The sequence below is a fragment of the Neovison vison genome, chromosome 2 (genome assembly GCF_020171115.1).
Source record: "Neovison vison isolate M4711 chromosome 2, ASM_NN_V1, whole genome shotgun sequence".
NCBI lineage: Eukaryota > Metazoa > Chordata > Mammalia > Carnivora > Mustelidae > Neogale > Neogale vison.
The window spans coordinates 94,396,511-94,407,382 of NC_058092.1; the positions used below are offsets into that span (position 1 = coordinate 94,396,511).

Consider the following 10,872-nt stretch of genomic DNA (forward strand, 5'->3'; position numbering starts at 1 on the left):
GCAGGCTCCCTGCTGAGCAGAGAGCCCGATGCGGGACTCGATCCCAGGACCCTGAGATCATGACCTGAGCCGAAGGCAGCAGCTTAACCCACTGAGCCACCCAGGCGCCCCAGAACCCGGATCTTCTGATGAGGTTCTTCTCACACTCTCTTCCTGAGACACTCTGGTTTTCTTTGCGTTCTCCTTGGCTTCAAGGACCAATAAAGCCAACTTCCTACTTCTCTGCATTTCTCATGGTCTTTGGTTGGAGGGCAGTGACAGTGTCCATCATGGTCATTTAAAATTCTCAGCCCTTGGGGCACCTGGGTGGCTCAGTGGGTTAAGCCTCTGCCTTCCACTCAGGTCATGATCCTAGGGTCCTGGGATCCAGCCCCCGCATTGGGCTTTCTGCTCAGCAAGGAGCCTGCTTTTGCCTGTCTCTCTGCCTACTTGTGATCTCTGTCTGTCAAATAAATAAATAAAATCCTTACAAAAAATAAAAAATAAAATTCTCTGCCCAGATAGTAAAGCAATGCTGTGTCTGATGGTGACTGTTCAGGCCCTTGCTTTCTTTTACAATAAGTACACTTCTCAGATGCCCATGACTGTCTCTCTCCTACTCTGGTCTTGCTCTTTCTCATTCTTTTTTTTTTTTTTTTTTTTCCCCAAGAGTCTTATAAAAAGATATACAAAATTGTAGAAAGTGAGTGAATCGGGGGAAAAATGAAGTAAAGAGACAAGAAACAGCAGTGAGTCAGGGCCCAAATTTACCCAGAATGAACATCATGAGATCCTGTTTTCTTTCCAGATGACAGAATTTGGCTATGACTTGCCTAGAACTCAAGGCGAGAGTGAAGTACAATTTGTTGGGTAATTCTGTGCCTGGAAAAAATAAAAGTGAAAAAGTGAACCTGTGGCTTGGGAAAAGCCACCTGTTCCAGGAATAACCCCTTAGAAGAACGTTTCCTGCTCCCATGAAATGTAACGAATACCAAACATATCCACAAGGGAAAAATCCAATGACATGTTTCAAGGCACTATCCTTTGCAACATCCTTCTAAGGAAGTGTTTTAGGATCCACTGCAATAAGGACTGCCACCCTTCACTGGCCGCTCTGCCCTGCTGACACGACCCCACCCACTCACCCCCCCCCTCCGCCCCCGCCCCCGCCAAGAAGCCATTCTTCCTGCGCATGGGCAATCCCCGGCTGGCTCCATCCATCTGCTGGCTCCATCCATCCGCGGAGCTTTGAGGAATGCCAGTTATCTCTTTCCAGGCCTCCCTGGAACCCCGTGGGCAGCTGGCTGAGGCGGAGGACCTAGTCCCTTCCTCAGGATGGGCCCTGTGTCACCTGCAGGTGACAGCCAGTCAAGATTCCCTTCCTTCTTCCTGCCCCAGACCCATAGCTTTCTCCTGCTTCTCTGATGGGAGCCCCCAAAAGCAAGGGGACTGAAAATACCTGAGGTTCTTTCTTTGTCAGAGATCTATAATAAATACTCTGGGAAGGGACACACAGGTATTTGAATTCCTTTTGTAAGAGCCATCAGCAGTAGCGGTGTGTGTGTGTGTGTGTGTGTGTGTGTGTGTGTGTTTATTTATTTATTTATTTATGCTTTATCCGTTTGACAGAGAGATAGAGAGCACAGGCAGGCAGAGGGAGAGGGAGAACCAGGCTCTCCGCCGAGCAGGGAGCCCTTTACAGGGCTCCATCCCAGGACCCTGGGACCATGACCTGATCCACTCAACCGACTGAGCCACCCAGGCATCCCAAGCCAGGGGGTCTTAATCCCTTCTGCTGGTTCTGTTTGTAGAGATGTCTGAGAGCCTCAGGGGTCAAGTCCCACAAAAGGGAGCCTGCTTCTGCCTCTCTCTCTGCCTGCCTCTCTGCCTACTTGTGATCTCTCTGTCAAATAAATTAAAAAAAAAAAATCTTAAAAAAAAAAGATACATTAAAAAAAAAAAACAAACAAAAACTGCCTTTCAGAGAGCGAGTCTTCAGACCACACTTAAAAAATTGTGGTAAGGTACACATGACATGAAATTCTCCTTCTGAACCCAGACTACACTTTTGGGGCCCCTCAGAGGATGGCTTTAACAGAGCTGAGCTTTGGCATTTGACACCCGCCTGCTGTGTCGAGATACCCTGAGGAAAATCCTTTTTGTGGGATCCAGGACCACCTCCCAGCACTGCCATACCAGGTGGCTCCTTGTTGACCTCCTCTTGCTCTAGACCAACACCATCTAGTGGAAATATTCTGGCTATCTGTGTAATTTTAAGTGTTCTAATAGCCACATTAACAAGTACAAAGAGAAAAAAAGTAACTTTAGTATTATATTTTATTTAACCCTATATATATATCCAAAATATTATAATTTCTACATGTAAATCAATTTAAAAATCATTAATGAAATATTTTACAAGCTTCTCCCCTCCCCCACCCTTAAGTCTTTGAAATGTGATGTCTACTTTATACTTAGAGCATATCTCAAATTGGACCCTAAATTTTCACTGGAAATACTTGACCTGTGTCTAGATTTCAAAATATTTACACTTGAAAAAAATTGATTCACATACCCAGCATGTCCCAAACACACCTTAATGCTTTTTATACCCAAATGGAGCATCAGTTTTATTTTATTTTATTTTTAAAGATTTTATTTATTTATGTGACAGATCACAAGTAGGCAGAGAGGCAGGCAGGGGGTGGGGTGGGGTCGGGGAGTGGTTCCCTGCTGAGTAGAGAGCCCAATGAGGGCCTTGATCGTAGGACCTGAGATCATGACCTGAGCCAAAGACAGAGGCTTAACCCTATGAGCCACCCAGAAGCCCCAGAGTATCAGTTTTAAAAATTAAACTCATTAAAATGAAATGAAATGAAAAGCTGAGTTTGTCAGTTGCACCAGTTGCCCACATTTGGTTGGTAGATATCCCATGCCTAGCACGGTTCTAAAGCACAGGTTCTTGAGGGTTGGAATTTTTCTTTCATTCTCAGAATCAAACATAGAGTCCAGCATGTAGAGGTACTGAAATGTTTGTTGAGTGAAGAGCTAGCAGGGTTAGGACTTTGAACAAAGGGGCAAATCAAGAGCATAGCAACATGTTTACTTAACAGGAGGGTCCTGGATCAGTGCAGCCCAGCCTCTCTGGGATAGACCTCCCTCACCTAAATCCTTTTAAGATTCTAGAGAACCCTCCCATCCAAGCCTGTGTGGATGTTTTCACACATCCACAAAGCCTTGCAATATCCTTTATACAAAGGGAAATGAACCACAGGCCAAGCTCTGCCCTACTCGCCTAGTTTGAAATAGTCTCCTGCCTTCAGGGAAGAAAGTTGGCCAGTAGGACATTGTTGTCACAGATCTCAGATCACAGAAGAACCCGAGAGGCCACCTGAGCCTCCCTGAGCCATAGAAAAGCACACATGGATGGGAAGCCAGGGTCAGGCCAGAATGAGTGGACTAGAGGACTGAGGGTCTGCTGGGGGCCAGCCAGACTGTGATCCTGTGGGGAGACCTCCACCCTCCTGCAGGCCACCCCCTCTGTGGCAGGACGGGTGACTGGCCAGGCAGAGGACTCCCCTTCCCCCTTCAGTCACATTCTGTGTATGACACCATCAACTCTGTGTCACTGTCCTGGCCATGTAGGGACATCCTGCTGACTGGCAAGGCATCTCTGAGACTGCACCTCCTAACCCTGCCCTTGGCTAGGACTGGTTCTGGATTTCCATTCACAACTTCAGTCTCAAGGGTCATTGATTCATTTCCGCTTGAGCTAAAGGGTCTCAGCCATGTGACCGAAGGGCTGAGCTCCACAGGCCCTGAAGGAAACACTGAGACCAGGGTTCCATTTCTCTGCCCTCATCCTGGGCGGTAGTTCCCACCCACCACCGATAGTGTGTTCTCTGGGGCTCGTCCTGGGAGGAATTTTCAGACTGGCCAGAGACCTGGGCTTCCCGGGACAGACGCTCCTTTACACTCCCCGGTTTGAAAGACACCACTCTTTGGCTTTATTTTGGCAGCCAGAGGCTCATCCTGAGATCTGGGCAGCATAGGGGCGAGGCGGAGTGATAACCAGGGAGAAGAGTGTGCGCTTTCTGTGATTCAGGCTCGCCTCCGAGCGCCCCGCCAGCCCCCAGACCTGGAGAGAGAGCTCCGTACAGGACAGGGAGCCGCGGGCTGTCGGGGAATCCGGGGCGCCCGAAGCCAGGAGGTCTTTCCTCACTACGCCCCTCCTGCATCCGTCCGGCGGCGGCGGACGGAGCGTGTCTCTTGGCACAGCTCTTGCGACCAGAGCCTCGGGTGGTGGAGGCTGGCCGGGGCGGGGCACGGCACAGGCGGGGCCTAGGGGCGCAACTAGGCCCCGCCCCCGATGAAATTCCAGCCTAGTTCGGCCTAGGCATTACGCTGAGACCGCCAAGCGCTTGCAGACCATGGCCGTGATCTTGGGTTATTGGGACATCCGCGGGGTAAGCGAGGGAACCGCCGGGCTGGGTGGGAACGAGATGAACGGGGGCAGGAAGTGCTGTGCGGTAGACACCAATACAACCAGAATGTTCCTGCTCAGGACTGGCTGCAGTTCAGTCCTTTCCAGCGGTCTGTCCTTCTCAGGTGGGCCCGTTTCTGAATCCCCTGTGTGTGTGTGTGTGTGTGTGGCAGGGCAGGGGGCGGGGAGTGGGGGTGGCGGCGGGTGGGGAGGCAGCGGGGAGATGAGGAGGCGGTGCGGATGAATATATGTGCGCGTGCTCGCGGGCACCGAATCAGGACTTCCATCTCTGATCTTGGGCATCTCTGGCAGCTTGCTCACGCGATCCGCCTGCTCCTGGAGTACACAGACTCACCCTATGAGGAGAAGAAGTACACCATGGGGGACGGTAATAGCATCCACCTTGCAGTCTGACTTTTGCCCTATTCCTGCTGTTCTGGTCCCATGAACCCCATGCCCTGGCCACCTGCAGCTCCCTCTGCCGCCCTCCCCCAGCTGGAGCAGGGCCTGCCCTTCCCTAACTCCTTCCAGGTGCAGCTGGCCTTAGGAGGCAGGACATGAGAGGGCATTGCTGGACCCCCTGTATGGGGTTTGGGATGGGTTCCTTTTAGGGCTTGCATAAACATTCTGTAAGCTTACTCATGCAGGTTCCAGAGCCTTTTAAGCCTTCTTTGCCCCCAAACCCAGACTGTGAGATTTAGTGTCCCAGATTCCCCTTTTGGAGAGCTTGGCCACTGATCCTTGGTGGGCGCCCTCCAATCCCAACCCCCTCCCCAGACCCAATGAGAGTGGGCTCTGGCGGGGGGTTGTTTCACTCCATCTTCTCTACCACAGCTCCGGACTATGACAGAAGTCAGTGGCTGAATGAAAAATTCAAGCTGGGCCTGGACTTCCCCAATGTAGGTTCAGGGGGTGGTGACGATGTGGGGCAAGTGAGAAGGGTGTCTACACTGCCTGCTTTCCCAGCTCCGAGGTGACCAGATTTGCCGGCTTCTGCTAGCTTCTCTGCTTCCTGGTTCTTGTCCCTGCCTGTCCCCCATGCTCTCTGTTCCAGCTCATTCCTCCGTTTTATAATGGATTGATTAAGCGGCTAGCAGGGGCAGGCTGTGTGAGTGCCAGGTTTCGTGTCTCCCCTTTCTTAAGGGAGGGGAGGAGGCTGGGGAGCCCGTGGCCTACCCACCTGCCTGTGTTTTCCTTATAGCTGCCCTACTTAATTGATGGGGCTCACAAGATCACCCAGAGCAACGCCATCCTTCGCTACATTGCCCGCAAACACAACCTATGTGAGTGGGCTGGGGTCGGGATGCGGGGAAAGGTGGGGTGCCCCTAGGCCTGCCTGGGTGGGATCCTGAGGGTGAGAGTCTGTTGTGTTGTAGGTGGGGAGACAGAAGAGGAGAAGATTCGAGTGGACATTTTGGAGAACCAAGCTATGGACACCTCCAATGAGCTGGCCAGGGTCTGCTATAGCCCTGACTTTGTGAGTCCCATCCCTGGGAGCTGGGATGGACAGGCTTTGGACAGGACACTGGACTCTTCTGTCCCCTCAACTTTGTATCTATTTGCCATTTGAACCCTGTGCAGCTACTTTTCCCCCAAGCCAGTCCCTATACTGTCACTGCAGTGACAATGCATGGGATGAAACTCTGCCTCAGTTCTTGCTAATCTTAAGAAGGGTCCAACTGCTCCCCGTATTGGAGCCCAAATCTCTGGAAGCATTCCAGCTTGGTTGGAAATTCAGTTACTGGACAGTTGCTTGTTCGCTCAGCGCTGTCTTCCTGACAGCCCCGGGCCTGAGCACAACTGGCCAGCAAGCAGAGCAGGGAGATGTGGCTTTGTACCTCCCTCTCCTCTGTCTCTCAAACTCCACACCTTTCCAGGGACTGTTCAAGGGTCGCTCCTATCTGCCCTCCAGCAGGCAGAACTGGGGACTTGTTTCCCCAGGCCATTTCAACTGATTACTTCATTGCCTCTTGGAGATGAGTGGTGACAGATCTAGGGACAGCAAGGTGGGGTTCTCTGCCTTCCCACAGCCTCCCACAGATAGGAGGTGGGACTCAGTAGGATCTGCTGAACACAGCTTGGAGAAATCATCGCCTGGGCAATGATGCCCCCTCCAGAGGGGGGCCAGGGCCGCTCACCTCTGGCAGCTGGGGGTCAGGCACAGCCCGGGGGACACCTGCCTCTCTGCCATGGGAGTCTGAGTCTGAGGGTGGTGACGGCTGTTCTGTGCCTCAGGAGAAACTGAAGCCTGGGTACCTGGAGGGCCTCCCTGACAAGATGAAGCTCTACTCACAGTTTCTGGGGACGAGGCTTTGGTTTGCTGGGGAGAAGGTAAGGGGAAGGTTTCGGGGGGGGGTGGGAAAGCTATGGATTTCCCCAGGTTCAGGTTTAGGTGCTCACTGGCCTTTGCCTTTCTTTAGCTCACTTATGTGGATTTCCTGGCTTATGACATCCTTGACCTGCACCGAATATTTGAGCCGAATTCTCTGGAAGCATTCCCGAACCTGAAGGAGTTCATGGCCCGAGTTGAGGTGATTCCCTGAGCCTCCTCACTGATGACAGGTCTTCCGTCCTCTCTTTTCTCTAATACTTTCTTACCTTATAGCGAAAACAAAGAATAAGTAGCACGTTAAAGAAGATTTATTTATTTGAGAGAGATAGAGGGGTACGGGGGGCTGAGCGAGAGGGATATTAAAGCCTCAGACAGACCCTCCAGTGAAGCAGAGTCTGGATGCCAAGCCTCCTGAGCTCCCAGATGCCCCACACCGAGTAGCATTTACTGAGGGTTTGCTTACACCAGGATCTGGGCTGACATAGAGTGTGTGAAATGAAATCTTGATGGCATTCTTACACGGCAGATACGTTACCTGCCGTACAGTACAGATTAGAGCAGAAAGGAGAAGTCATGTGTCAGGGTCGCAGAGGCAGGGCCGGCTGTCCTGGGCTCCCCGGTCGTGACTGCTTGCTGTAGACTCCCTTTCCTGGACCAGTACACCATGGGTCCGTTCAGGTCTGGGTCACAGAGATCAGGACCCTAGGGACGTAGCCAAGGCTCAGGGGTGTGCATGGAGCTGGCATTAGGAGAGCAGAGCTGTGGTAGGGATGACAGTACATAGAAGGGCACAGAAGGCATTTCCTAGGTATCCCCGGGAAGCTTTCAGCAGTCCGATCCCCGTTTGGGGATGCGCTGACATCCCCAGGAATGTTGTTTGTCCTGGGCTGTGAGTGCCTAGGTGGGGCCCCTGTGGAGGGAGTCTGTCTTGAGGCTTCTGTGCCGGGCCCCTTCCTTACCTCCCTGTGTTCATGCCCTTCTTTCCCGTGAGCTGAGATCCTGGGTCAGGGATGGGGCAGGCCATTTCCTTCCAGTCCTGTTGGCCGATCAGATCATTTCCCAGGTGTGAGACTCTGTGTCAGGCACAGTGGGGACGCTAGGGCAACCTGGGCCTGGAGCCACTGTTCCGGGGCTCAGAGCACACAGAGAACTCAAGGAACACCCAGCCATGTGTGGTGTGTGGGGCTGGGTGGGTGCTGAAGGAGCAGGGTCTGGACTTCAGCTAATGGCACTGGTCCCTTCGTTCCTCGTTGGAGGGCAGCAGACTGTGCTTTGTGAGCGATGTGGGGCCGGAGGCATTTGTCCAACAGGAGTTTCAGCCTGCAGTATGTTTGTCTTCTGCATTCCTCAGCAAGAGATGCACTTTTAGGGCTGGTTCTTCTCTGGGTGACTGGCCTTGGGCTTGATGCCAAAGCTGCGGGAATAGCTAGCAGGAGGGACAGAGGATGGCTGTGGGCTACACTCTGTGGCCCCTGAGTCCAGGCAGTGCCAGGATCTTCAAACACTTTAGAATTCACTGGGCCCATGGTGTGTTGGGGCGATGGTGCTCAGACACCCCTGAGAGCCACATGCCCCCTTGGCTGCAACAGGACTGGGGACGAGGTAGCTGGTGCCCATGACATTGGGTTCAGTCAGGCCAGTCAGTTGAACCTTCACCTTTGAGAGGAGTAATTGAGAGTGTGGCCTGGCCTGACTTCATGCTCCCAGCCTCTCCCCCTTCATACAGGTTTTGCTGAGTCACTGGGTGAGGTCTGGCCTCCCCTGCAGGCTGCATGGGCGCATTCTGAGGCCTCTGTTCTGCTGGGGTTCCCTGTGTGGGGAACCCTGAGAAGCCAGGAAGCTCCCTCTGCAACCAGGGGATGTCTGTGATCCGGAAGGGGCAGGGTCAGCTGGAGGGCAGGGCAGGAAAGAGGCCAGCAGGAGGAGCCCAGCCCTGGCAAGAGAGCCAGCTGCCCTCCAGCCCTTCCCACCTGGGAGCCCGGGAGCCTGAGGTGGTCGCTGAAGCCCCCTGGGCCTCTGCTTCCCTTCTGCTGGATGGTGATAGTGGGCCATGTCTTGTAGGGTGGTTGGTGGGGGTTCCACACCCATCATCGTGTCTGGGGGATCTAAGGCTCCAGGTAGAGTCTTGTATTTTAGTCAGGTGTCCGATTAGTTACAGAGAACTGGAAGGGGTGATGTCCCAGAGCAGGGGACCGCAGGCAGACTGTGCTGTGTGTCATCGCTGACTTCACAAGGAAGCATCCCAAACTTGGTGCACCTCAGTGGGGCTACATGAATGCCAGTGAGACAGCAGACCCTGACGTTGGACCTTCTTTTTCCACCCTCAGGGCCTGAAGAAGATCTCTGCCTACATGAAGTCCAGCCGCTTCCTCCCACACCCGATATACTCAAAGCTTGCTGTGTGGGGCAGCAAGTAGGACTGAGTGAGGGTAGCTGCTGGCAAGAAGCAGTGCTGTGTTGTTGGGCCGTGGCCCTGGAGCACAGCTGGACTGCCCTGAATCCCTGGAACCAGCGATCTTGCTTCTTCCCCTCCTGTTCTTTCTGGTAACTCACATTCAGCCTTATTGGGCCCCTTTACCTTCCCCAATGCAAATTTGTCTAGCACCTTTAAAGGTGAACAGCACCCCACTTTTCTTCACCCGAGTGCCCCGCAGACATGATCCTTCCTGCACACTTTTCTTCCCTGAGTGCTGGTTCTGTGTGTGGAGTCCGACCGCATCCCTGGCCCTTGGGCTCTGCCTGAGTTCCCCAGGCACTGCCTGAAGACTGGGGTGCGGGCCTGGCTCCCCCAGTGGGGTCTCTTCCTGGCCCTGCCTGATCCCCAGTAAAGCCTTCATCCCAACTGTTCTGTCCTGTCTTCTCCCCTCTGGGCACCAGGACTGTCTCCAGGCCCTGCCACAGCCCGGGCTGCCTGGTGACCCTGGCTGTGCCTGCCCTGTGGGGTCCCGTGAGGGCGGTGGCTGTTTGGAGACCTCCTCTCCCTCCTTCTGACACCGTCAGAGCAGGAATCCTGTGGCTTGCTCTGAATTTTTACATTTCTTCACACTACTCTGATGCTCTAGAAGGTGATGTTTTCCTATTTTGTTGCTGGGACTCGGGGAGAACCCGGAGCAGACACTAGAAGGAAAAGGCGAGAAGAGTATTATGCTTTGGTCAGGGATGTTTTACTGGTCTGCAGAGAGGGTCTCTGATTTGCCGGTGCCCCCAGAAGGCAAGTGGATCTTTCTCCAATACCGCAGGTCCCTGGGACTCCCCAGGGTCAGAGTAGGCTGGCTTTGCAGGTTCCTAAAAATCCCTTGAGGATTTCCCCTGTTACGTTTGCTAATCGTGTATTGGCCATGCAGGTTTCTGCCTGATGAACCACTGTGAGTGTCCCTGTGGAAAATTCTGTGGGACCAGTATCCACCCACGGCTGATACAATTACTGGGTCACGGTGAAAATTGAGGTGGTGGCCGAGAGCACCTTTTTTTAATGCACACAATTACTTAATGGTGGTTCCGTTATCGGCTTCCTACTATGTAACCAAAAAAATACACTATACCATCACAATTCTCAATGAAGATGTTGGCAATACCTAAGGAACACAAATAGCGAAAGCCTACCACGTTAGGAGGGCCTGTGCTGTGTTCCACGGGATAGGCTGAGAGGAAGGCTGGAGGGAAGAGACCACCTTTCTCATTGGTACAGCTCCTTGACCATTGTCACCATATTATGGCTTTAAGGGGCCTTCATCTGCCTATATATTTTGCCCATCTGAGGTGTATGAGTGTTCCTGGGAGGCCAGTATGGCAAGGAAACTGGGGGAACAGATCTGTTTGCACAAGGACTCCTTCCTGGATGTCCATGTTTAATTTAAGGCAGTCCATGGCGTGCTTCTAGACTCCACATTTGGCTGTGCCATCTGGCCGTGAGAACCAGAGTCGGTCCCAGTGTAGACATCAAGAGCTGGCCTTTAATTGTAGGAACTGTGCGTACAACCTTCTCAGTTACGGTAGATGCATTTGAAAAATAAATTCAGTTCTTCGTGTCCCAGCTTCCCCCCAAGGCTCCAGAAGAATTACTATCCTGGCCCAGGAC

The 10,872-nt window shown here is 52.8% G+C and overlaps 1 protein-coding gene across 2 annotated transcripts; it reads left to right on the forward strand.

The window, feature by feature from the left end:
• Positions 1 to 4,336: 4,336 nt before the first annotated feature.
• LOC122900299 (glutathione S-transferase Mu 4) lies at positions 4,337 to 10,317 on the forward strand. Of its 2 annotated transcripts, none has more exons than XM_044238861.1 (8): positions 4,337 to 4,445; positions 4,775 to 4,850; positions 5,297 to 5,361; positions 5,664 to 5,745; positions 5,839 to 5,939; positions 6,698 to 6,793; positions 6,883 to 6,993; positions 9,122 to 10,317. In XM_044238861.1, the coding sequence occupies exons 1-8, from the start codon at positions 4,410 to 4,412 to the stop codon at positions 9,209 to 9,211; spliced, it is 657 nt and encodes a 218-aa protein (XP_044094796.1). In that variant the 5' UTR covers positions 4,337 to 4,409; the 3' UTR covers positions 9,212 to 10,317. The 2 variants fall into 2 exon arrangements, with proteins under 2 accessions (XP_044094796.1, XP_044094797.1); XM_044238862.1 differs by having other exon boundaries at positions 6,883 to 7,024; positions 9,122 to 9,206.
• Positions 10,318 to 10,872: the final 555 nt, after the last annotated feature.